The sequence below is a fragment of the Gracilinanus agilis genome, chromosome 2, assembly GCF_016433145.1.
Source record: "Gracilinanus agilis isolate LMUSP501 chromosome 2, AgileGrace, whole genome shotgun sequence".
NCBI lineage: Eukaryota > Metazoa > Chordata > Mammalia > Didelphimorphia > Didelphidae > Gracilinanus > Gracilinanus agilis.
In genome coordinates this window covers 552,668,409-552,696,391 of record NC_058131.1, presented here as the reverse complement: position 1 = coordinate 552,696,391, position 27,983 = coordinate 552,668,409, and the positions used below count along the sequence as shown (strand labels likewise).

The 27,983-nt window shown below is 40.6% G+C and overlaps 1 protein-coding gene across 1 annotated transcript in view; it reads right to left on the bottom strand.

The window, feature by feature from the left end:
• The window catches only part of SLC7A8 (solute carrier family 7 member 8), a 92,787-nt gene extending 65,155 nt beyond the window's left edge, over nucleotides 1-27,632 (bottom strand). Inside the window, exon 1 of the mRNA XM_044665251.1 lies at nucleotides 26,450-27,632. Within this exon, the coding sequence (XP_044521186.1) occupies nucleotides 26,450-26,600 (151 nt within the window). The 5' untranslated portion in view covers nucleotides 26,601-27,632. The remainder of the gene's footprint in view (nucleotides 1-26,449) is intronic.
• Between the last annotated feature and the right edge of the window lie 351 nt (nucleotides 27,633-27,983).

The window sequence follows — 27,983 nt, the reverse complement described above, 5'->3', positions numbered from 1 at the left end:
GAGAGAGAGAGAGAGAGAGAGAGAGAGAGCGCGAGAGCAAGAAAGAGAGATATGGACCCTTTTGCCAAGCCAGTGAAACCTATGGGTGACTTTTCATTTATAACACATAAAGTAAAATATATAGGATTACAAGGGAAACTGGCTATCCTGAACTACAGTTATCAAATTTAAGTGTATTGACTCTAGATTAAGAACCTGCTTTGCAATATGCCCAACCCCTCTTTATTTATACTGTAGGATAGGACCTGGAGTAGGTATTTTGTTGGTATAGAGAACTCTAGTACAATACAAGTCTACATTTTCTCTGCCATTTATAATCTTAAGAGTTGTCCAGAGCAATGAGAAATTAAATGATTTGGAGAAACCAGTCAGTATCGGGAGATTCAAACCAGGGTTTCATCTACTGTATACTGTAATGGTTCTATCTACTTCACTCCAAGTGCTAGAAACAAAGGCCCTAATCCCTTTCTCTCTATCCAGCTGCTGCTAATTGGCAATCAATTGACAGACATTTATGAAGTACCTACTATATATATGCTAGATCCTATGTTAAAGCTGAGGATACATATACAAATAATGAAATAATTCCTACTTGCAATGAGTTTACATGCTGATGGCAGTTATAAGTATATGTGAAGGGGCAGCTGGGTAGCTCAGTGGAGTGAGAGTCAGGCCTAGAGACGGGAGGTCCTAGGTTCAAATCTGGCCTCAGACACTTCCCAGCTGTGTGACCCTGGGCAAGTCACTTGACCCCCATTGCCCACCCTTACCACTCTTCCACCAAGGAGCCAATACACAGAAGTTAAGGATTAAAAAAAAAGTATATGTGAAAAATATATCCAGCATAAATATAAAATTAACAAATACAGGGTGACTGGAGAGGAAGGACATTAACGGTGACTGTGAGGATTAGGAAAGGCTTCCTGTTTAGAAGATGGTGCCCAAATTCCATCTTAAAGGAAGAGAAGGACTCTATGAAGCAAAGGTAAGGATGGAGTACATTCTCCATCTTTTCCCTCAGGAGCTTCATCTTGCATTATCTCAGGAACATGGAAGTCAGATCCCCTGCGCCTCAGGGATCCCTCTTTCCTTCCTTTCCTCCCTATGTTTGGAGGTGGAGAGCTCCATTTAAGGAAAGGACCCCAGTTAGCCATCTCCTTTATTTCCCCCATCTACTGAATATCTCCCTCCCCGTTTCATCATTCCAGCCACTGCCTCCCCTGTTCTAACCCCCTCTTTTCATTAAGCTTCTTTTTAATGTCTTTTTTATTGTTTTGTTGTTTCCCCCCATTTGATTGTGAGTGCTACCTTCAACACTTAATACAGTTCCTGGCACATAGTAGGCATTTAATAAATGTTTATTGACTGACTGACCGACTGGTTGCATTCCAGGCGGATCATGTGGAATTATATTGAGATTGCAGAAGAGAAGCATAGCAACTCATTACAGATCTTTGAGTGTACAAATTTGGATCAGTCTTCAAGTAATGAGACTTTTCTTGGGTAGTTTTGATGGAAGAAAACTGGAAAGAAACATTTCTTTCTGTGTTAACTGCGTAGTTGTTTATTTATTTTAAATTGGAGATCTGTTCTGGTGGTGATGAAAGGATTCCTTTGTTAACCTACATTCTAACTCCGTGTCTACCTCTCTGCAATTTTTATAATGTTTCAGCTTAGTTATCTGGTCCACTCAAATCACCAAAGTAAGCAGCAGATCACGCAAAATTTTCTTGGACAACAATAGGACCCAGTGGCCCAGGATAACAACTGGCCTTCTCTTGTCCAAAAAAAGCTAAGCCAAGCCAAATCACCTCATAAAAGCTGGGCCAATTATTGTATCAGTGAGCAAGCCCTTACAAGAAAAACGACTGGAATTGAGAAAATCCACATTTGCCATAAATAGTTGCTAAACCATAAGTTAGATGCCAATTCCCAAACTGTGCTACAGAATTGTGCACATTTGGGCCTGTCTACACTAGAATACTGCTATAGCCATCAGAGTAAATAATTCAAAGCCTTTGCTAATCCATTCATGAAAGCCTCATTTTCTTAAAGACTTGGTGATTTTAGGGGAACTTGGTCATCTGTCTGGCCTGAGCTATGCCTATATCTCCGAAAGGGTAAGACTCCCCAGGAGACTATAATCTTCAGGGGCAAGGGTTGTTACCTTTAAGTCTTGAATAACCAGAGAGCCCAGTAAAATGTGGGACACATAACACTAAATAAGGATTGGTTGGTTGGATTGAATGGAATATCCAGAAGCAGACAGATACTTGACCTTTGGTACAGAGGCCCCCTTTGTCTTTTGTCTCTTGTCATGTTGCTGAATTCAACAAACAGGTATGGAAGATATGAAAAAGAGTAAAAAAAAAAAATGATCCTTTTAAAACATTTTTCAGGATATTCTTAAAAGTGCCCAATGGAGAAAAAAAAAATCAAATTCGAGTCCCCAAGCTGTTGGTTCCCATCCTCTTCCCTAATGGAGACCTGAGATGGGTGGTACAATATCTATCCAGGACATAAGTTTCTTGAACTAGAAAATAAAGGTTTTAGGTGAAATCATTTCCAAGATCCCTTCCAGCTCTAATCTTTTAGGACTTGACAGTTTATGAAGTCCTTTTCCTATCTATTATCTACCATTTCATATGAGGAACAATTGTTGTGGTCCTGACAACTCTGTGAGGTCCCACCTATATTATTACCTCCATTTTACAGGTGAAAAAGATGACAGATTAAATGGTGGATCTGCCCAAGGTCACTCTGCCAGCAAGTACAGTAGTTAGAATAAGAACTCAGCTTTTCGAACTCTTAAAGTCCATGGCAACTCTTGGTGCTGCTCCTTACTTTCTACGTATTAACCTCTGGCCCTTGAGTTCCTTATCAGTAAATTGTGGGCTTTTAGCTCAATAACCTCCATAATAGTATCCAATTCTAAAAATCCTAGAAGAACTTCCGACTATAACATGCTACTTACAGTGGCTGTAGCCCAGAGCCCGGGGAAGTGTCAATGGGAGGAAGCAATGGGGCCATAGTGTCATGCTATCAAGTACAAAGTGATATTTCAGCTCTGCCAAGCTGATGTGAACAGGGAAGGTAGGCTATTTCAGGACCATGAAAGTTTGTTTCCTTGGAGGTGAAGACTTGTGGGTTGGGGTAGGAGCCCTGACCTTTATAGCAGGGCAGAAAACTCACCCTGCTGCCTCTGCCCTGCTATTCCCGGCTGCCTTTTGCAAACAGCCCCCACGGTAAAGATCAAGCTAAGCAAGAGGGTAGATTCTTTGTGGCAGGTAAGTTAACCTGTCCCTGAAAGGAGAAGAAAAAAGTAGAAGGCAGCTTAAGGAGCCCTGCTCTTCCAGTCTCTTGCTTACCAGCTTGGTACTAAGTCAGTGTGGTCAGCTTGCTTTTTGAAGTCACCCACTCCTGGGGGTCAGGGGGTACCATATTTTCTACACTCAAAAACCAAAACCACTGTGGTCCTTGGAAGTATATATAAGAAAGGGAGGGTATAGAAGAAGTAAAATAGAAGTAGTAAAATAACCAACCCCAGTCACCCCACTTCCCTTACTCTCAATCTTGGCAGAGAAATATCACTGTAAGGCCAAAGACTCCAAAATTCACCCAGACTGTTGCATGTCCAGGTATAATTTTTAGGTGCCTTGGGTAGGCGGGAAAGATAATTGCATCTCGAGAAGTATTTATTGAGCACCCACTTGGTGCATGCCTGCTTTAGAAGGTAATTGGAAAGCACTTGTTCACACAGAGATTCTGGACCAAATAAATGGTGCCAAAAACCACCCACTGACTGGCAGCTAAAGCAGCCTGGGGGGACAAAGTGCTGAGTCCTTGAAAATATCCCGTGTCCATTAAAGATTCCCATCTTTACCCCATGTTCTTCCTGATAGGTTATAGGATTAGGGTCTAACCAGGTGGAGGGTTGGGAAAGAAGCCCTCATTCAAGAGTCCTAATCAAGAGGGCCCTTCTCTGGCACTGAGGCATCAACTACTTCCTGCTGTCTCTGGTTCCCCATGTGTCAGGAAAGAGATATTCTAAGGTTCTTCCCAGTTCTAAAATTCTATCATTTTCTTTTGTATGAATTCATTCAAGTCAATAATAAATACTTAGTGAATGAGTTCATATAATGTTGACAGCACTATTAGGCACTGCAGGAAGAAGGGTAGGAAAGAAAATCATTGTCCCCAAGGAGCTTCTACACTAAAGTTGGGAAGAAAAGATAAATACATATAAAAATGGTGGTACAAAGCAGTATACAGCAAGGTCTTATATCAGAGGGGGAAATGTTCCAGGCCTATTTTATTTTATTAGAATTATTTTTTAAACCCTTACCTTCTGTCTTAGAATCAATACTGTGTATTGGTTCCAAGGCAGAAGAGTGGTAAGGGCTAGGCGATGAGGTTAAGTGTCTTGCTCAGGGTCACACAGCGAGGAAGTGTCTGAGGTCACATTTGAACCCAGGGCCTCCCATCTCTAGGCCTGGCTCTCAATCCACTGAGCCACCCAGCTGCCCCCTCCAGGCCTATTTTAGGTGACTGAAACTACTGAAATAACACCTGCTGACCCTTACACACGTGCTCACTCATTTGTTCTCGTGTTCTCGTTCGTTCTCTCTCTCTCTCTCTCTCTCTCTCTCTCTCTCTCTCTCCCCCCCCCCCACTCCTGCCCTTAACTTGGGGCTCCCTGGCTTCTGCCCTCACCCCACCCCCCAAAAAAAAACTACTAAAAAAGTGAGAGTGGAAGCAGACCACCACTGGGGTGGACTCTTCAGGTTGATGAGAATAATTGAAGCCATCATGGCCAAGGATGAGGGACCCCACCATATATACTAAATGGGTTATACAGAAGGTCAGAAGAAGAAAGGACTGTTGTGGCCTTGGATGATCACAGGAGGTTATATGGGGTAGGTGAAATTTGAGCCAGGTATTGCTGTGGGATGATGACATGTACTCTAAGGAACCTTGTGATTGGAGATGTCAGTCACAAACATTCTGCAAAGCAATTTGGAATATTGCTTTTAATAATAACTAAAGGGGGCAGCTAGGTGGCTCATTAGATGGAGAACCAGGCCTAAAGGGCCCTCAAGTCAAATCTGGACTCAGAAACTTCCTAGCTGTGTGACCCTGGGCAAGTCACTTAATCCCTATTGCCTAGCCCCAACTACTCTTCTGCCTTGGAACCAATACACAGTATTGAAGGCAAGTTTTTTTTTTTGTTGTTTTTTGTTTTTTTTAAACCCTTACCCAGCTGCCCCTTGAAGGTAAGGTTTAAAAAAAAGAAAAAGTGGCAAAGACATCTATACCCTTTGGCTCAAGATCCCACTGTTGGGTATTTATTCCAAGGAGTTTAGAAAGAATAGAAACATTTAATAAGTATTTACTCTGTGTCAGATTCTGTGTTGAACACTCGGCAAAAAATACAAGGCTAGGGCAGCTGGGTAGCTCAGTGGATTGAGAGTCAGGCCTACAGACAGGAGATCCTAGGTTCAAATCCAGCCTCAGACACTTCCCAGCTGTGTGACCCTGGGCAAGTCACTTGACCCCCATTGCCCACCCTTACCATTCTTCCATCTAGGAAGCAATACACAGAAGTTAAGGGTTTAAAAAAAAATACAAGCCTAAAGATAGTCTCTACCCTCAAGGAGCTTACTCTAATGGGAAAAGATATTGCATAAAAGGGAGCTGGAAGGGGCAAGGGAATGGATAAGTGGAAAAATCCTCAATCAAAAAACACAAATCATGTGGGTATGAAGCATGGCGGGGACTGAGGCTATTCCTCCACAAAACAGAGGCCCTGAAAGGAATCGAACAATGAATAGGAAGGTCAGGAAACATAGGAAGTCTTATGTGAACCGCTGTAACGTGGAGATGGGGGCAGTTAGGCAGCATAGTGGATAAGAGTGCCAGACTTGGAGTCAAGAAGACATCTTCCTGAGTTCAAATCTGGCCTCATACACTTATTGGCTGGGGGACCCTGGGCAAGTCAGTTAACCTTGTTGGTCTCAGTTTCCACATCTGTAAAGTGAGCCAGAGGAAGAAACAGCAAACCACTCTAGGATCTTTGCCAAGAAAATCCCAAATGGGATCATGAAAAGTCTTCCATGACTGAAGCAAATGAGTAACACATGTCCAGGCCCATCTCTTCCTCAAGCTCCATTCCCATATATACTGCATATTGCACATTTGGAACAGGATGTCCTGGAGACATCCTGGGCATCATCCTCAATTCATGACTTTCCCCCTCACCTCCCAAGCTTCGTCCGATGCCAAATCTTGCTGTTTCTACCTCGACAACATCTCTTACATGCAATACCTTTTCTCCACTCACACAGCAACCATCTTCGTTAAGCTCCTCATCACTCCTCAGCTAGATGATTACAACAGCCTCTTAATTGGTCTTTCTGCCTCAAGTCTCTCACTACTCTGGTCCATTCTATATCCCTCTGCCAAAATAATTTACCTGAAGCACAGATCTGACCATTTCACAACCAACTCCAACAGCTTCTTATTGTTTTTAGGATAAAATGAAAACTTTTCTAACATTTAAAACTCTTGACAAGCTGGTCCCAAACCATCTTTCCAGACTCCACGGACATAACTCCTTTTCACTGAGTGACACAAACTTGACTTCTCTCTCTCTCCTCTCACTCCATCTCCCACACCTCTGGGATTTTGCACTGTTCAGCCCAGAGGCTTGGAATATGCTCTCTTCTCACCTCTGCCTCAGAGGCTCTTTCTTCCTTAAGAGTCAGCTCTAGGGACAGCAAGGTGGCTTAGTGGATAGTGAACTAGGCTTGAAGATAGGAGAGGTCCTGGGTTCAAATCTGGCCTCAGGTACTTCTCTCCTCTCCTGCCCCTTGAATTGGGGCTCCCTGGCTTCTACACTCCCCCTCCTCCAAAAAAAAAAAGTGAGAGTGGAAGCAGACCACCACTGGGGTGGACCTCTTCAGGTTGATGAGGATAACTCAAGCCATCATGGCCAAGGATGAGGGAATCTAAGGACAGCAAAGTGGCTCAGAAGATAGAAAGCTAGGCTTGAAGATAGGTCCTGGATTCAAATCCGAACTTAGTTACTTCTTAGCATACCTTGGTGATCTTTGGTGAGTCACTTAATCCCAACTGTCTAGCCCTTCCTGCTCTTCTGCCTTAAAACCAATACTTAGTATAAGTTCTAAGACAGAAGGAAAGCATTTAAAAAAAAAAAAAAAAAAAAAAAAGGACTTTTTTTTTGCACGAAGCTTTTCCTGTCTTTGCCAACTGCTAGAAACTCTTACCCAAATTACCTTTTCTTTAACTATTTTTTTTTTTAAACCCTTACCTTCTGTCTTGGAGTCAATACTGTATATTGGCTCCAAGGCAGAAGAGAGGTAAGGGTAGGCAATGGGGGTCAAGTGACTTGCCCAAGGTCACACAGCTAGGAAGTGGCTGAGGCTAGATTTGAACCTAGGATCTCCCATCTCTAGGCCTGGCTCTCAATCCACTGAGCTACCCAGCTGCCCCCTCCTTAACTATTTTTTATATATTTGTAGGGCAATTAGGTGGCACAGTAGAGTCAGGAAGATTCATTTTTCTAAGTTCAAATTTTGCCCCAGACACTTCCCAGCTGTATAATCCTGGGCAAGTCACTTAACTCTTTTAGTCTTAGTTTCCTCAACTATAAACTGAACTAGAGAAGGAAATGGCAAATCCCTCTAGTATCTCTATCAAGAAAACCCCAGGTGGAGTTACAAAGTTGGACACTACTGAAAAACTGAATAAGTATATTTATATATATTCACTTTATATTTATGGTGTGCATATTTATGTTTGTTGACTCTCCCATTAGAATATAAGTTCTGGCCTCCAAAAAGAGCTATAAGAAGACACTTTGCTGTCTTTTGTCTTTTTCAGAGGTGGTGGGAAGACCCACTGGTGTGGAATATAGCATAATGATGTTTTTTAGGGTTTTCATTGGTTTTGCTAATCCTCCCACTCTTTATTTAAAAAATTTTTTTTGATATAAGGGAAGGTTCTCTGTAATGGGGAGAAGAGATACAGGAGGAAATCTAGGTTAACTTAAAAATGAAAGATATTGGTAAAATCTAGTCTGTAAAAAAGATTACAAGCTCTTTGAAATACATAAAAGAAGCTGGACTTTGTACTTGTATTCCCAGCACCCAGAGAGTGTCTAGCACACAGTAGGTGTTTAATACTCAAAATTGCCTTCAAGTTCCCACTTGAATGCCCACTGGGTACTGGAAAAATGAGTAGTTCTGATTGTGAGATGTTCCACACACTCTCTAAACAAAACAAAAGAGAATTCCTTATGTTTTGCATGACTTCACATGTATAATTAATATCATATTGCTTGCTTTCTTATGGGAAGGGTGAAAGGAAGGGAAAGAACTTGGAATTCAGATTTTTTAAAAAATAAAGATAAACATACAAGTGAATAAATAAATACAATTTTAAGAAAAATTCCAGGAAAGGATACATTCTTCTGATTACAGATTAAGTCTGACATCAATTCCTAGAAAAATTCTAGAAATTACTATTAAAAGAATTATTGGAAAACACTTAGAAAGGGAAGCTGTATAAATAAGCCAACAGAAGTCCAAATGGGTTCATCATGAAGAAAATACCCTGGGCCTGCCCAAATTCATTTCCTTTTGTAGACTATGATTACTAGACTGAGGTCAGAGGAATGACATATTTCATCAAAGCATTTGATAAAAATATCTCACAGTATCAGTATCTTTGTGGATCACATGGAGATGTGAGACCAAATGACTATAATTAGGTGGATTTGACAGATCGATATCAATCTGGAAGATGGTCTCTATTGGAAGGCCATAGGGATCTGTTCTTAACCCTAATTTTGTTCAACATTTTTATCAATAACTTGGATGACGGCATAGATAGAATGCTTATCAAATCCACAGACACACAAAGCTGTGAGCAAATGGATGACAGAATTGGGGTCCTGAAAGATCTTGGCAACCTAGAACGAGGTAAATCTAAGGATATAAAACCTAAGAGAAAAATATAAAGTTTCATATCTGTCTTTAAAAAAAAGAAAGCCAAATACAGTCCAGGAGATTCTGGGCTGGACAAGGAATAGTCCATGTATAGATCTAGGTTTTAATGGACTACAAAGTTCGGTGTGTCCCAGTGTGACACTGAAGCCAAAAAAAAGTTAAATGGCCCTGTGTTGAGTTGACCCCATCTGGGACTTTCTTCTTAAAGATACTAGAGTGGTTTGCCATTTCCTTCTCCAGCTCATTTTACAGATGAGGAAATTGAGGCCACTAGGTTTAAGTGACTTGTCCAGGGTCATATAGCTAGTAGGTGTCTGAGGCCAGATTTGAACTCAGGAAGAAGTCTACCTGATTCCAATCCTAGCACTCCATCCACTTGCCACCTAGCTGCCTATATGTGGCCTTAGTTTTCATTCACTGAAGCTGAATGGGGATAGGTAGGTTGCACAGTGGCTAGAGCAACAGGCCTGGAGTCAGGAGGATCTAGGTTAAAATCTGGTCTCAGGCACTTCCTTAGCTGTATGACCAGGGCAAGTCACATAATTCCAATTGCTTAGCCCTTGCTGATTTTCTGTCTTAGAACTAACACTACAGAAGGTAAGGGATTTTTTTTTTGGAAAATGAGATTTAGTAGCCAGAAGGGATGTGCTTTCATCAGTCTGCATCTGGTATATTGTATTCAATTTGGTGCCTCCATTTCAGGAAAGACAAGGACAGCCCAAATCATGTCTTAAGAAGAATCAGATTGGCAAGGAAAGTGGAAACCATGCTATAATGAGCATTGATGGAGCTGGAGAAGAACTCACTGGTGAATTCTCTTCAAATAAATCTCAAGGGTAGTCATGTAGAAGAGGGATTAGACTTGTTTTGTTTGACCCTTGCCTGTAGAATTAGGGGCAATGAATAGGTAGAAATTGCAGAAAGGCAGATTCTGACTTTGATAGAAAGGAGAGAAAATCCTAATGATCAGAGTTGTGTAAAAGTGAAATTGACTGCCTAGGAAGTTAGTGATTCCCATTAGTGAGGGCCTTTAAGCAGAGGCAGAATGACCACCTGTCAGGAATGTTTTAGAGGGGATTCATTCTTATTTAAGCAAGAGAATTGGAATAAATGAACTGTAAATTTCCTTCCAACTCTTTAACACTATATGATCTCGTGAGTCAATGATTTTATAGTAGTTTGGTCAATTACATTTGAACTTTGGAATCCTAATCAAGTGTATTTGGAGTTATGGAAAATAACATCTCTGTAATCAAAAGAGGGGCTCATTGGGAAATTACCCATTAGTCAAGGGGAGGAATCATCCTTCTGTTAAAAAAAAAATAAAAAATAAACCCTTCCAAGATAATTTATTTTTTGTTTTTATAAATATGCCATTAGGACTTTCCCCACCTTAATAGTTAGAAAGAGAGGTACTATTTTGAAATTAATAAGGCAAGTCCACTAATCCTGTTCAGAGTGACCACACTAATGTAGCTAATCTGCCCTACTTAACAGCTAGCCCAGTCAGTGTGAACTTGCTCAATAAATCTCCTAGTATATATTGTGAAACCATCTTCACTGGGAATGATGTCAGCTCTAATGCTGGGAATATTTAAAGCTAAATTGGGCCAAGCTCTAGAGAATAGTCTGATGGAAAAATCTGTGGCTGAAACAAAGGGTAAGGGATAAGATGTGATCGATAAAGCATTCCAGTTTAGACTTCTCCAGTTCTATAAATAATACAGCTTAAAATATAACTGAAGGATTGTTTTTGTTCCTAAAAATCCATAAAGCCTTTCATAACATTTTATACATATCTTCTCAGTTAAATAAATGGTTGCAGTGTGTTGAATAGATAAAAGAACTATAAGCAATATCTTTCTCTTGTCCTAAGCAGTTCATGTACCAGCCCCTAGATCACCAAGGGAAAGGGCTTGGGTTCAGAACCTTCTCCATAAACACTAGTGAACAAGGTCACTGCTTCCCAGGAGGAAGATGCTGCATTTCATTTCACTCTGTACATTTGGCAAGGAATCAGAATTAGAAAAGAAAGCCAATTCCAAGTCCTGTGCTTTTCTACCTTCCTCCCCTCCTCCCCAAATTCAAAATGCAAACTAGCTTGTGTTTGCTTTCACCAGCTTTACCAGGATGAAATCAGAAATTCTATAGGCATTTATAGGCACAAAGCAATTTCATAAAGAAAAGCAAATAAGGTCTGAACCTATGATTTCATTGGACTAAGGGACTCACATGAAGAAATTCTATTTTCCAGTGCAGGTCATTACCTCTTCTGAAACTTACAGGCTAAGAGTTATCTAGAGCACTGTGAAGTTAAATGACTTGCCCAAGGTCACATATTTAGTGTGTCAGAGGCAAAACCTAAACCCAGATTTTCTTGACTTCTGAGCCCAGCTCTCCATTCACTCTACAATATTGCCTCTTTATAATTCTTGGGGAAATTGGGGAAAATCTGACAACCTAACAACTTGAGAAGTCTCAAGTGGCATTCCTTATAGTCTTACCTTTACATGGGTTAGGTTCTTTCTTTTCCATGTTCTCCAGTTTCCTTTTTTAATTAAAAAAAGGATTATAGAAGGGATTGATCCCTTTGGGAAAGTTTGTTGAGTCCTAGACCTACTGGAACCTTCTCTTCCCTCTATCTTTTTTTTTTTTTTTAAATGGAATCATTTTTTCCCTTTCCTATTTTAAAAATAATTTTATTTTTCCCTAATTCCGTGTAAAAACCATTTTTAACTTTAAAATATTTGGAGTACCAAATTATCCCCCCTCCCTGAGATGGTAAGCAATCTGATATAGATTTCACACGTACGATCATGAAAGACATTTTTCCTTATCAGTCATTTTGTGGAAGAGATCTTGGACCAAAAAAAATGAAGCAGAGGAAATACATAAAATCTGCATTCAGACACTATCAATTCTTGCTCTAGAAACAGATGTTACTTTATACCATAAATAAGTCTTTCAGATTGTTGGATAAAGGTATCGATGAGAATAGCTAGGTCATTCACACTTGTTTACTATACAATATTGTAGTTAGTGTGTACAATGTTCTTCTGGTTCTGCCCTTTTCACTTTGCATCAGTTTAAGGAGTTTAAGGAAGTCTTCCCTGTATGTGAAACATCACCTTTTGAAAAGATATTAATTTGTCTAGCTCCTATTTGCTTTCCAGAATCCCTCCACATTTATTCCCATTTTTACTCTCTGAAATCAAGTTAATATTCATAGGAATCCTTTTTTTTTTTTTTTTAAACTTACCTTCTGTCTTAGAATCGATACTAAGTATTGGTTCCAAGGGAAAAGAGAGGTAAGGGCTAGTCAGTGGAAGTTAATTGACTTGCCCAGGGTCATACAGTTAGGAAGTATCTGAGGTCAAATTTGAACCCAGGCCTGACTCTCAATCCACTGAGCCACATAACTGCTCCCCTCTCCTTTTCCCCATAGGATCTTAAAAAAAGATAAGATCTGAGGGCAGCTGGGTAGTTCAGTGGAGTGAAAAGTCAGGCCTAGAGACAGGAGGTCCTAGGTTCAAACCTGGCCTCAGCCACTTCCCAGCTGTGTGACCCTGGGCAAGTCACTTGACCCCCATTGCCCACCCTTACCAATCTTCCACCTATGAGACAATACACCGAAGTACAAGGGTTAAAAAAAAAAAAAAGATAAGATCTTAAAATACAAGGTGGGTTAATATTTCAGAATTAAGCAACTCAGGGCATTATCTCTCTTCTCCAGGACCAGTCCCCTCAGGGCGTTAAACAAAGAGAACTCCTTCCAGCCAAAATAAATTAATACAGAGAAGAGTGGTGTTAGTCAGCCAGTCCCTTCAGGTGGATAGGTAGAGTGGGCATGAATCTTATCCACTTCAATTACTTCAGGAGTATAAAAGACCTGAAAAGAGTTAAATTTGATTATCTATTTTCCTAAGAAAGGACGTTTTGTTCTTTTTGTAGTTTCTTTGGGGCACACCACCCACTCTCTTCCAAGGGGTTTTTCTAAAGAGTTTGGAAAGGACTTTGGAGAAAAATATTATCTTAATATGTTCAATTTTACTCATTAAAAGGGGTTTTTAAATATGCTTCCTACTACTGACCTACCCCATCAACTGCCTATAAAACATCTCCCTCCACCAGAATGTGTCGCCAGGACCTTAGACTCAATTTATTCTTTTCCTATAACCTGCACCCCGTTCTGGATTACATATTTTTGTCAATGGTGCTACCATTTACCTGGTCAACTCTTTTCCAAATGCTGGTGCTATCCCTGCCATTGCCCTGTTTACACCTCCATTCAATCTTTTGTTAAGCCCAACTGATTGATTCTATATTTGTAATATCTCATTATCTAGTCACCTCTTCATTTCTAATCAGCTGGATTCCCAGGACTGAAGACTATATACCTCCCCTCTTCTCCCCTTACCTTCCTTTTCCTTTTCAGCTTCCCTCAATAGACTGTAAGCTCCTAGAGTACAGAAACTTGGGTTTTCTTATCTGTTTTCCCAGAGTATAACATAGAGAGGCCATCAAGTCTTGGAGAAATTCTAAGGAAGAGGAAGAGGAATCCACCTATCTTCTAAGCAGTTGATTTCATTTCTGGATAGCTAGCTGTAATTGGTAGGAAGTTTTTTCCTTACAACTCTTTTAAATTTGCATCTTTGTAATTTTGAAAATAGGGGGCATCTGGGTAGCTCAGTGGATTGAGAGCCAGGCCTAGAGACAGGAGGTCCTGGGTTCAAATCTGACCCCAGACACTTCCCAGCTGTGTGACTCTGGGCAAGTCACTTGACCCCCATTCCCTACCCTTACTATTCTTCTGCCTTGGAGCCAATACACAGTATCAACTCCAAGACAAAGGTAAGGGTTAAAAAAAAAAAAAAGAATAAAATAAATGGAACCTCCTCCTATCCAAATTTTTAAATACTTGATGTCAACTATCTAGACTCCCAGAATTCTCTTGGCTAAACCATTCCCTTTATAAATCAGCATATTGTTCAGCCCTTCTGCCTTTGCTCACAAGGTTTCCAATACTTGGAATGCCCTCCCTTAACTCTACTTCCACCAATTTGAATCCTACCCATCTTAAAAAAACTGGGGGCAGGGTGAGGGTTAGCTGGGCGATTCAGTGGATTGAGAATCAGGCCTAGAGATGGAAGGTCCTGGGTTCAAATCTAGTATCAGACACTTTCTAGCTCTGTGACCTTGGCAAATCACTTAAACCCCATTCATTGCCTAGCCTTTACTGCTCGTCTGCCTTTGAATTAATACAACTAATATTGGTTCTAAGATGGAAGGTCAGGATTTAAAAAATATTAGGAAAAAAACAACTTCTTCCTCCCAAATTTTTACCTTTCTTCTTAGAATCATTACTGTGTATTGATCCAACGTAGAAGAGCAAGAGCAGTAAGGGCTAGGCAATTGGGATTAAATGATTTGCTTAGAGTCACACAATTAGGAAGTATCTGAGGCCATATTTGAACCCAGGACCTCATCTTTAGGTCTAGCTTTCTATCTATCGAGCCACCTAACTGCCACCTAGCTACCCCTACCCATCTTTTAACTCACAAGCCATCTCTCTTGTAAGATTAAAATTAATATCCCCAAACTCCAAGTATTATATTTTATAATATTTATTAATAATCACTTGAAGTAGAAAAAATACAAGAACAAAAGTAAAAACCTTGAATAAAGCAAGCTTCCCAGCCTCCTTTGAAGGAAGAGAGCGAGGGGTGAGGTCACATAAAAATATATCCTTCCCTATGTTAGCCCGTAATGTGAGAAGGAATATGGAATGCTGGGAGAGAGAGAGAGAGTCCTGGGGCGCAAACTGTAAATCATACATCCTTTAGGAAACCTGTCCAGAACCTCAATTTAGCAATGTTCCTTTCTCACAAAGATCTGGCATGTTTAAGAGTTGGTTGACGCCATTCTTGGATGCCTACTTAAGGCAGCTAGGTGGCAACAAGAACAAGGTGCTAGGCTCTTGGAATGAGGGAAATCTGAGAGTTCATATATTACCTCAAGTACTTCGCTGTGAAACCCTGGGCAAGTCATACCCTCTCAGCCTCAGTTTCCTAATCTGTAAAATAAAGGAGCTTTAGGACTGCGAGGTGACTTAGTGGATAGTCAGGCTTGGAGAGGGGAGGTCCTGGGTTCAAATTTGGACTCAAATTCTTCCTAGCAGTGTGACCCTGGGCAAGTCACTTAAATCCCTCAGGCCTTGGAACTTATATTTGTAACCTATTTTAAGACAATGTAAGGGTTTCAATAATAAAGGAAGTTGGATTTGTGGAGCTCTTAAATCTACATAATTCCATATCTAAGTATCACTTTGTCTTTATGGTTATCTGTGCACTGTATTCATGAAAACAAAGTCTGCCCACTATTTAATCTTTTTATCTGGTGGGCAGACAATGCTTAGTAGTGGTATGCACTTAATACCTTTTTGTTTAAATTTAAATGTTAGATTCAAGCCTCCCCTACTTTATATAGGATTTCTAATCTGCTCCTGCCTCCAAGTTTTCTTTGAAAGCAGATAGCTTTGTAGTTTAAACTTGGCTTTCCCCACCCCCCTTAGGCCCCCGATGGCAAACCAGTACAATGACACTCCAGTCCTGAGCATAATGACACTCCGGTGAATGAGGCAGCATATAGAAGTATGGGGCCCACGTGTGGAGGATGGAACTTTGCTGTAGTATAGTGGAGACACTCTGTGCTGGAGGTCTGTAGGCCAAAACAACTGTCACTAAGCAGTTAAATAATTAGTTTTTAGTTTATTAAATACAGTTATATTACAATTATACATTTTTGTTAAACTATAAATATTTCAAAATTATGGTTTTTTTCTCCAAGTAAGCTTGGTTTTCTGGCAAATTTTGACACACCAAGCTCAAAAGGTTGCCCATCACTGCCTTAGGCTCTTAAAGAATTAAAACCAAATATCTTGGATCTCTTCATTCAAAGAGAATTCTGACTAAGGAAGAATGGAGGGTGATTTTCAAACCTGCTAATGAGCTTTCCATCAAATGGATATCTTAAGAATAAAATGTCACATGAGCCTGGGTTAGAATTCTGCATCTGATCCTTCCTACCTATGTGACATTGAATAAGTAATTTAATATCCTTGGGTCTCAGTTTCCTCATCCTCATCTGAAAAAAAAAGGGGGGTGGGGTCAGGCTGTCTTTTGAGGCTCAGCCCAGCTCTAGACCTCTCTGAAAACTCTTTTGAGGTGGCAAAGACCTTTTAAGAAACTTTTACTTTATTTAAAGCTGGTGATCCCCGCCATCAAGGAGCTTCCAGTCTAACGGGAGGTGACAACTTACAAATAAAATATATGCAGAAAAAGTTGCAGGTAATCTCAGAACAGTTATTAAGATTAAGGAAACCTAGAAAAGGCATTTCACAGAAGGTGGGATTTTAGCAGAGACTTGAAAGGAAGCCAGGAAGGTGTGTGAAGGAAAATAACAGTCATATCTAATGGCTTGGCATCAGCCTGAGCATCAGCATGCTATGGAGGGAGGAGCTAGGGGGATTTATAAGGCAAGCTGGGGAATTTGAAGGGGTCTCTACTTCCACTCTTGAATATCTGGCTCCCTGGGCTGGCTGGTGCATGGAGGGAAGCGTGCTGGGTGAACCCTGGGATCAGACCTATCTTAAATTAGTAAGGCTAAATCTTTCTCTCTCTCACCTATCACCGCCTCGTTTTATTAATAAATGCTTAAAACTTTGGCCAGACCCCATTTTATTCCTAACATGGGCCAGGAGATGAGGAGAGAGATCCACTGTTGATCCTACCTTAATTCCTAGGCCAATATCTAAAAATGTTTCTGGCTCTATTCTAGATTCACCCTCAGCTTCAGTAAGCTAACCATCTCTCTCAATAGCTCAAGATATAAGGGGCAACTAGGTAGCACAGTGGGCAGAGAACCAGGCCTAGAGTCAGAAGAGGACTTGTTTTCAAATCTAGCCTCAGATACTACTTCCCTGTTATGTGAGCTTGAGCAAGTCACTTAATCCCAAAAGTCTAGTCCTTACCACTCTTCTGCTACAGAATGGGTAGCAATAAAACAGAAGGTAAGGGTTTAAAAAATATATATATTTGGGGGCAGCTGAGTGGCTCAGTGGATTGAGAGCCAGGCCTAGAGATGGGAAGTCCTAGGTTCAAATCTGGCCTCAGGCACTTCCTTAGTTGTATTACCCTGGGCAAGTCACTTAACTTCCATTGCCTAGCCCTTAACCACTCTTCTGCCATGGAACCAATATACAGTATTGATTCTAAGACAGAAGGTATGGGTTTCAAAATATATTATATGTATCATATAGATTATAGATTATATATCAAAATATATATTATGTATCACAAATATGTGTATTTGTGATATAAATCCACAGCAAAGTTACACACAAACACACAGAGCTTTCCACAATCTTCTCTCCTTTCTACCAGTTACCATCCACCTGGTTAAAAACTTGCTAAGAAAAATGAGATCTAGGACATAAAAATCAAATTGTCTAAGAGCTGAAAAAAGACCTTAGATCAAGGATCCTTTAAGCCATCTGATGCAACCTATGGATCCCTTTTTGGAATGTGTTTTTTTTTAATTCATAATTTAAGTAAAAACTAAATTTCAGTTAGATGTTCCTGAAAATAAGATGTAAGTTTTTCTCATCCACATTCACAAAAGGCCTGAAATCTAGCCACAGACTCCAAAGGTGAAGGTTCCAAGTTTAGAACCCCAACCTTTCACCTCATCTGGCAAAGGAGAAATCTTGAAGCTAGAAAAAGAAAGGTTAAGTGGATTATTGTTCAAGGGATTTGACACTCCAGTTAGGAAACTTCAGGCTAGGTCAAAAGAACTCCAGAGTTTCAGCTTTACAAATAGACATGAGTTTCCACAGAAACACAGACTTGCAAGAAAAACCTAACAGAAGGAAGGGGAGGATTTTTCTTAGTCCTGCAGCTTGAAACTTTCAAGCCAACAGTTGGATTTCCTTTAGATGTGACCCCATTTCTGCAATTTACCCTCAGGGTTGATGCTAATTTGTGGTGGAGAGAACCAGTCAAGAGATTTTTGGATCCTTGGATCATAATTTGCCCTTTTAAGGTTTCCCTTAAAGGAAAAGTGAGGGTATGAGAGCACTAATTAATGTCTGACCTAGCATTTGCTGACCGGTTCTTTGGCAGCTTGTACCAGTGCCCCTTGGGCATGCCAGAAGTCTTTCTGCAACTGCAGTTCAGGTAAAACACTTCCTCTCAACCAGCTGCTCGGTGTTCTCTTTACCTAAAAGGCCTTTCTCTCAGAAAAAAGGGGCCCTTTCATTTTTGGATTTCCAGTGCCTAGCACATAGCAGAAACTGAACATGTTTGTTGAATTAAAATCTTAAAAAACAAAACAAAACAAAACCTTCCATCTTAGAATCAATACTGTGTATTGGTTCAGAGGCATTAGAGTAATAAGGGCTAGGCAATAGGGGTTAAGTGACTTGCCCAGGATTACACAAGCAGGGAAGTGTCTGAGGTCAAATTTGAACCCAGGACCTTCTAGGCCTGGCTCTCAATCCAAGGAACCACCCAGCTGCCCCCTGAGTTAAAATCTAGCAAAATTGGTTTTTCATACAAACTAATAAGCAGCTACATCCAGGATCTAAAAGTCAAGACAGGGCAATAAGCATTTTTAAAGGGTCTAGGCTCAGAGACCAGAGGTCCTGGTTTCAAATATGACCTCACTTTTTAGCTGTGTCATGTATCAAGCAGCTAGGTGACACAGTGGATAGAGCACTGGCCTGGAATCAAGTGGGCTCATCTTCCTGAATTCAAATCTCTTAACCCTGTTGATCTCAGTTTCCTCATCTGTCAGATGAACTGGAAAAGGAGATGACAAATCACTCCAGTATTGAAGAGTATCTGCCTCTACAAAAATCCAAAAAATCCTAGTCACCTGAAGGATAGCCAAAGACTGGAGAATGATGGGGAAGGGGTTTTTGGACTAGGGAAGGGAACCCATATAGAAAATAACAGACAAGACACACAGAGAGATCTACAGGGGGTACAAGGAGACAAGTTAGGGAGCATTTTCTAGCATTGGGGGTTTTCAGGGCATCTTTGGGAACAAAGGAAGAAGACAAGGTTTTTACATAAGATTGCCAGTCTAATTACAAAGATAATGAATGGGTGGTAACACAATTGTTCTACCAAGTACCCAGGAAAGAAGCTCATTTGAAAGTCCTTCCTAAGTCAAAACTTCTTCAGGAAGCCAGGTCCAAACTTATTCAGATGTTAAGGGTAAGCCTTACAGATTCAAAAAGATCTATTTCCTGTCTGTCCGCCAGTTGCAGCTTCATTTCTTTGAAAGTACAATTTTTAAGCCCAACAAATTCTTCCCCAATCCAAGGGAAAGAATCAGAAAATCATTTGAAATATTAAAGAGATATCCTGAAGTTTGACCCATGAACACTTTGCTCATCAGAATCAGCTTTGGACTATATCTTTAATATCTTCAGGATTGTCATTTACTGAGACCCTTCAAGTATCTTTATCAAGAAAACCCCGGATGGGATTAGGTAGAGGTGGACTGAAGAATGACTGACCAAACAACATGTGCCAGACAAGGTGCTAAACCCTGGGGAATACAATGAGAGAAAAGAATAGTCTAGCTTCAAGGATCTCTCAGTCAAATATGGGGTGGGGATAATGCACACAAGCAACTATGCACAAACAAACATATTCAGAGGGAATTGCAGATAATCTCAGAGCAAAGGTTCCAAGATTAAGAAGGCCTAGAAAAGGCATCTAGAAGATAGGACTTAAAGGAAGCCAAGGAGACCAAAAAAAGATCCAGCCCTGGGGGATAGCCAGTGAAAATGTTCAGTCAGGTGATGGGAGTGTCTGGTTCAGGAACCCTGCAAGGGGACCAGTAAGATTTTTTTTTAATTGAGAAACTTTGCCTCAACTTTGCATAATCTCTATACCATCAACTTTTAAAAAGTAAATTGAATTCATAGTTTGTTTTTTATCTACATTTCCCCTTTCCTTTCCCAGAGGATAATCCTTTATCGAGGGGGGAAATTGAGGAGCAAAACGAACAAACATATGGAAAAGTGTGGCATTATATACAATGAGTCACATCCATATTCTCTTACCTTGACACAGACTTTGGGGGCACAGTATTCTGTGGCCAACTTTGGTTATTTATGCTTTTGAAAACATTCAGCGTGGCCAGAGTTTTGTGGAAGTATATTTAAAAATGACCTCTTTTAAATTTTTATATTTATTTCATAAATATTAAATAAATATGAATAAAAAATATTAAAATGATAAATCAATCAGCATAATTTCTCATTAAGCCTTAAGACTCCTAGGAAAAGCTAAGTTGGTGATAAATTGAGGACACAAAGGCCTTTCATTGGGTAAATAAGGGACAATATCTACTCTTTAACCACCAAAGTCATAAGATAAGGGTCTATTCCACAGAGGACCCCTCTGAGGCAACAGTAGGCACTCCATAGGCCCTCTTACCACCTCCTATTCAATTTAAATTATTGATAAAATTCCCTGGGAGGAAACCCATTGATTTCCTGAGGAAGTGTTCCAAGAGGAAATTGATAGGGGCTAGTTCTTCAATTCTGAAATGTTAACCCACATTGTATCTGAGGATATTTTTTGCCTTCTTAACAATTTCTATAAATGTTACTTGAAATTGTATGGGCAGCTCATCTAGTCCAAGAACTCACCAATCAGAAGATGGTAGGTACAGTATAAATGCTTGTTATGTTACAACTTTGTGGCCAGAACCTGTGTTTGAAGACACTGAGGCAACCTGTATACAATTTAAATAGGAAATAATTAACAGAGGGAAGGCCCTGGAATTGAGAAAGATTGGGAAAGGCTTCCACTAAAAATGTGAAATGTTAAAACTATCTTGTTTGTGAAACAGCCAACAGGAAAGGCATTCTTAATCACTTATTATAGGAGGTCAGCCGGGTGGCCCAATGGATAGAGAGCTAGGCCTAGAGACAGAAAGTCCTGGTGTTGTGGGGTGTAATGGTGAACTCCTGGGTTCGGGAAGGATACCTTTTGCAAGAATGCAAGACTCTGAAACTTAACTTAAAAGTAAAAAGAGATTTATTAGTAATGTAGAATTTTTGGCCAGCAAGACAGCATGAATGGAATAACCCTGGGGGTTGCTCCCAGAATGCCTCAGTTCTGGGGTTTTTATATTCTTTACAACAGTGAGGACTTGACTCTGGCGCTAGGGGTTTAGGGGGAAGGTTAGCCTGAGGGTATGAGGTGAATTTACTATTGGAGAGTATCTCTTTATCCATCTCAATTCAATGGGGCAATCAAAGGAGGCTAATCTTCAAGGTCAGATGTTTTGGGTTGGGAGTCACTAGGGTGTAAGGGAGCAAAGGAATTTCTCTGTTTGCAGTTTGCCTGAGTTTGGGGGTACAATGCCCATGCCACTGGATTCCAGTCTGGCCTCAAATAATCCCAAAGCTGGGTGACTCTGGGTAAGTCATTTAACCCATTTGCCTAGCTCCTCCAGCTCTTTTGCCTGGGAACCCACCTGTAATATTGATTCTCAGACAGAAGGTGAGAGTCTAAAAATAAATCACTTATGCAAAGTACTATGCTAAGCATTTGAGTGCTAAGCATGAATCAGTCCCTACTCTCAAGGAACTCAATTTAAAGAGAGGGAGACAGTATCTCCCAATGCTTACATCTTATTTGTTACAATCTTAAGTGTTTAAAAAATGCTTACTAATTATTTATCTCTTCCGTATTGGCCAAAAGACTCCCCAGGCCAATCTGCTCATCTCCATAACATCTGATAAAATACTCTGGTGGTCTGGAAAGCCCTTTCACAATCCTCCTCCAGCTGATCTTTCCAGGAAGATTTTACATTTCTACCTAGAATATTCTACATTTGAGTCAAATTCAAGACCCCCTGCCTGCTTTCTGCCTTTGTAAAAACTCTCGCCAGAGGTCTGGAATGCTCTCTTCTCCACATGCCTAGCTTCTGTAATCTTTCTCAAATCAAGTATTTGTTGAGTTGTTTTGTGTTGACTCTTCTTGACACCATTCAGGTTGGGGTTTTTTTGGTAAATTTACTGGAGTGGTTTGCCTTTTCCTTCTCCCACTCACTTTACAGATGAAGGCAAAAAGGGTTAAAAGGGTTAAGTAACTTGCCCAGGGTCAAACAGCTAGTGTCTGAGACTGAATTTGAACTCAGATCTTAACAAAGAACTCAAAAGACTGAATTAACTATGAATTTTTGCCTCTTTCCCAGGACTTAAAGAAAGACAATCAAACCTAAGGTGTCTTTCCAATCACACCAGTCTTTCGGTTTTTGAAAGGACCCTCCCAGCCACCCTAGACTCTGGCTATTTGCTTCTGTGATAGTAATATAACCTGGCTATTGCTTCCCAACCTTTTTTACTTAAATCTATTTAAGCATCATCCCCTTTTCTGTAAATTCAAGGGGAAGATCCAGTGGTGTGGTTCTGTGTCTTCCTAGATTATAATCCCAATGCTAAAGCTCTGTGTGGTTTTCTCAATTATAATCTCCTTGCCCCAACTAATATAATTTCTTTGGTAGTTCTCTCTTTTGTAAGGTCAATACTGCCAAATTCTTTTCTCAGCTACCATAGATGATGGAGGCTCTAGCAAAGGGAATGAATATGAATTTGAATAAACATTTACTAAGCCCCTACAAGTGCCAAATTGCCGAAAGCTAGAGATACAAAATGAGGCAGTGATGGTCCCTGACATCAAGGAGTTTATAATCTAATTGATGATAATCTAAGTGAAGAGACAACATACAAATACATACAAGGCAACCTATATAGTTTAAATAGGAAATAATTAACAGAGGGATAGCCCTGGAATTGAGAAAGATTGGGAAAGATTTCCAATAAAAAACATGGAATGTTAAAACTATCTTGTTTGTGAAACAACCAACAATAAAAGCCTTCTTAATCGCTTATTACAGGAGGGCAGCTCAATGGATAGATAGAAAGCCAAACCTAGAGACAGAAAGTCCTGGGTTCCAGTCTGGCCTCAGATTTTCCCAAGCTGGGTGACTCTGGGCAAGTCATTTAACCCATTTGCCTAGCTCCTCCAGCTCTTTTGCCTGGGAACCCATCTGTTAATATTGATTCTCAGACAGAAGGTAAGAGTCTAAAAATAAATCACTTATTATATGCAAAGTACTATGCTAAGCATTTGAGTGCTAAGCATAAGTCAGTCCCTATTCTCCAGAAACTCAACTTAAAGAGAGACAGTTATCTCTCTTACTTTTAATCTCTCCCAATGCCCACCATCTTATTTTTCACAGCTTACGTGTTTAAAAAAATGCTTATTAATTATTTATCTCTCTTGTAAGAGCCAAAAGACTCCCCAGGTATGGTTTTGTTCATCTCTGTAACATCTGATAAAATATTGCTGTGGTCCTGAAAGCCTTTCCACAATCCTCCTCCAGTCTATCTTTCCAGGCAGATTTTACATTTCCACCTAGAGTATTTTACATTTGAATCAAATTCAAGACTCCCTGCCTGCCTTCTACCTAGGCAAAAACCCTCTTCTGAGGTCTGGAATGCTCTCCCCTTCTCCTCATGCCTAGCTTCTGTAATCCTTAGGGCTCCTCCTAGGCCTCAAATCAAGTGAACCCTCCAACTAACACTCTTTCCAGGCATTCCCAACTTGCCATGCTCTCCCCTACTAATTTAGTCGGTGTGTATCGAGTTGTCTCAGGTATGTTGGTTCTTCTTGACACCATTTGGGTTATTTTTCTGGTTAAGATACTGGAGTGCTTTGCCATTTCCTTCTCCAGCTTATTTTACAGATGAGGCAGAATTCGAATTCGGATCTTCCTGACTCCAGGCTGAGGTTCCATCCACTGCACCACCTAGTTGTGTTTATTTTGCATTCATTTTTCAGTGTACATAATACTGACTCTAAACTACAGTTTTACAGTCAGAATTTATTTAATAAAGTATAAGCACCTTGAGGTCACGGACTGTTTTGTCTTTTTGTTTTTTCTCCCCTTAGAAGCTGGAATAGTGCCTGACACATGCCAGCTCTCAATGCGTGTTAAATTGAATTTATAGGGAGGATAGGTAGGTGAAGACAGGGGTCTCCTTTCTCTACAATTCATTGGCTGAAATATCATTTCCTCTCTTTTGGCCTTTCGATTTGTCCTCTCCTCCTCCGCCAAGATCTGTAGTGCTCAACTTTATAAAAAAATACTAATTGTAACAATTTATCAAGGAAAGACATCTCTTTGCCCAGGCCAGAATACTCCTGGAATGGCTACCTAGTAGCTGCTTCTTTTTAACCCTCAGAGCAGCAATCTGCATTAGGGTTGTCAGCATGGAATCTAGAAACCCCACACCATATTGACAGGGTTATAGATTTTAATACTGAAAAGACCAGCCTTCTACTTTTCCCAGAGAAATTAAATCGCTCAAGGTCAAGAGAGTAAAGCAGCGGAGCTGGAATTTGAACCCAAGGCTCACTGGCTCCAAATTCCACACTTTTTCCATTGAACCACGAAGCTTCTAAAGAAGCAGTCATGCAGCTAAGCAAAGTCATCTTAAATAGCATGCATTAATCACTTTGGCTCATATTTGGGCAGAATGGCATTCATAAAGGCTCTGATTCTTGAGAAAAATATCTTGCTCATTCTCTCTCTAAAAAATAAACACACATAAGATCTTTTGTCACTACCGAACATCAGAGTTGTTATTTTTGTAACAGGAATGACATTTTCTGGAGTCTTGGTGTGTCCAAGATTAGATCGTTCTCACACTCAAAAAATGATGGCATATGGGCTCGTGGACCAATCACTGTTTAAACAGCTGGAAGAGTATCAATCCCAGCTGAACATCCCTCTTCCTCAAATTCCTAAAATAAAAGGGAAATACCTAGTAGAGAATCTATGTTTAAAAATGGATGATGACCCATTGTAGCAGACAGAAAAAAAATTTATATTTATTGGGGTGCTGAAAGTGGGAGGGAAGAGTTGGGGAGTAAAAATGTATGTGTGTAGGAGTCTTGGTCAGAAACCTGCCTAAAAGGGAATAAAAAGATTTAATCCTCTCAGTCAAACTGGTGAAAGAGGTGACAGGCTTCAGGCTATTTATAGACCTTCATGCTAGCATGTGGTGGTACCTATATTGTGTCCTCAGCTGAGATTATTGGGGAAGAGATAAGACAGAAAAAGAGGCAAACAGAAGTCACTAAGAATCGCAAATTTTTTTTTATTGTAATCTTTTTACCGGGGAGTCTTTGGAAGAGCGGATCAATGGCAAGTCGCTCCTCCTTAGCCCCCCACCCCCACTCTATTCTACCCTCTCCCACGAGCAGAAATCAAAAGATTAAGGAGATAAAATGAGCTCCTCAGCCACAGGATCCAGATTTAGATAATAACTAGGACAATAGATAGTGAAGTCGTAACAATGATCAAAGCCTGAATGTAGTTAAGAGTTTATCTGAATTGGGGGTGGGTGTAAGGAGTGTTTCTGCCCAGGTGTTCCCCATTTCACATAGTTCAAAAGAAATCACTTCCAGGGGTGCCTGGAATGTGGGGACCATCCGGATAAACAGGTTGGTGGGCACCAGAAAACAATAAGGTATACAATTGATGTTAGGAGGGAGAAGCTGATATGTAAATATCATTATCACAACCGTGCTTTTCCGGTGAAGAGTTAAATCCTCTTAATTGCACGAAAGCAAGAGACACAGGAACAGATAACTCCCCCAGGAAAGACTGAGCAAATTGCTATTATTCACCAGCTCAGTGCTTTTCTAGAAAGTGTTGCCTAGAAACTGGACCGAGGTGCTAGAGACCACCACTCTGAGAGGGGCTGCCACACACCTCCATTGACACCCAGAAAAAAGTCCCCAGAAGGTACTTTCAGGGACAGCAGCCCCCCAATTGCAGAGAATATTTTTATCTCTGTTCATCCCAGACTCCACTTTCTAGTCCTTCCTGCTTCTCTGAGAAGTCTGATAAAGACTTTTCTGGAAGAAGAGTTGGGGTAAGTGCACTCATTAGGGCAGCAGAATTACCCAGAATTGCAAGGTGAATCCTCACGTCTCTACGCATCCTCTCAACCTGACCGCCACCTCACCCCGAGGTTACAGGCACAAAGCTAAATATTGATGGAGCCATTCAACTCTTAACTATATTTTATTGGTTTCTGGGCCTTGAACAGGAATAGAATTTGTGCATCCCTTGCAGCTCACTCCTTAAAAGAGTGGGGAAAAGGCACAGATGAATTTTGGTTCCTTTACCAAATATTCCAAGGCGTATAGAGAATTTTTTAGTTAGAGGATTCCATGAGGGGAAAGAGGTTCAAGGGGGAAGATATGGTCCATAGTCCCATTTCGCTCCCACAGAAAGAAAGGAAAATCAGTTAGACTCACCTACAATGATGCCGCAAGCGCTGACCAACCCAATCTCTTTCTTCAGCGCTACTCCACCCCCTTCAGAACCGGCATCTGGGCCAGAATCAGATTCGCTCCCGCTTGTGGGGCTCTTTTCAGCGTTGTTTCGGTGCCTGGCCTTTTCTTCCATCGTTTATCGGAATGAAATCAACCACTGAAATTTCCTTCCTCTGCCTATATCAATATGTCTGTATATCTTCCTTAGCCTTGCAAATAAGAAATGTCCTTTCCCTAAAATGACCCTTCCTCCTGGCCCTTTAAAAAAGGCACATACAAAAAAAGAAAACCTAAAATTGCTATGACTATAATTAAGACACTTTCTCTGTTCTAGGTTACCACCAAAGAAAGTGACTTAAAAAGGAGAAATAGACATGTGTACAAAAATAGAACTGTACCAGCTACTCCCTCTAGAAATCACAGAAGTGAGGGGATGCGGAGCTCTAGAACCAGGGCTGAGTTCTCCTCAGTTTACACCGGCAGCTGCTTCATTCAGATGCACCAAAAAAGACAGTTGAGATTTCACTTCAGCTCTCTCCGCTGACCAAAACCCAAATTGAGTTTTAGCTCAGCGCCGCTTCCCCTCCTGCCCCTCCCTTTTTCCTCCAGCTAAGAGGGTAAGAGTATTTTTTTTCATTGACAGAGTCTCGGGGAAAAAAGAAAAGAAATAAGACAATCCTCAGGTGCCTTCTTCTCTTTCAGAAAAACAAACTGCAGACCCAGCCGGTTTGCTCTAGATTTTGTTCCTCAGGGTGTGGGTTTTCCTTTCTCCTCCCCTCTCCTCCCCTTCTCCAGCCTTCAGATTTTTCCCAATGTTCTCATTTATTCTTATTTGCTAGTCTCTTTTCTTCCTGTCCTTGTTATTTTCTCTGTCTCTGTCTTATAGCCTAGAGTTCTCCATCTCTGTCTGCTTAGCTACAGAAGAGTGGCTTCTTCACGTGTGAAAGCCTTTGGCTTCAGCTTGGGGTTTTATTTCCTGAACTCACAGTACAAGCTCCACCTCCTCTCGCTTTTTTCTCTCCATCCTCAGCAGCTTTCTCCTCCCTCCTCTTCGATTTCAGTATTAGCACACAAACCCAAAAGCTCTCTGAGGAAAAAGGGATATGCAGTTTTTCTCTCTTCCATCTCCCTCCTTGCAACAAATTGGATGTGAATCCCTCCCCTCGCAAATGTTCCGGGAGACTCCTTAGCTGGTATAGCATTACATGTCATGCAACATTTGTGAGCTTTATAAATAAGGGAGCAGTTGTGGAGACCGTTTTAACTCCAGAAATAAATCGGACTCATGACAAAGTTTTAAAAGAATTAAGTAGAGATGATTTGCGGGGTGCGGGGGGCAAGGAACACCGCAATGACTCCTCCAAGTATCTGCAGGACTGGGAGAGACAGGATTTGGGCATTTGCAGGGGAAATGAGAAGAGCAGAATTAGGAATAATAGAAAGGGGGCGCATTCCCTGCTGGAGCTTAAGAAATGGATGGATTTTTTTTGTGGTGTTTTTTTTTTTTAAACCCTTA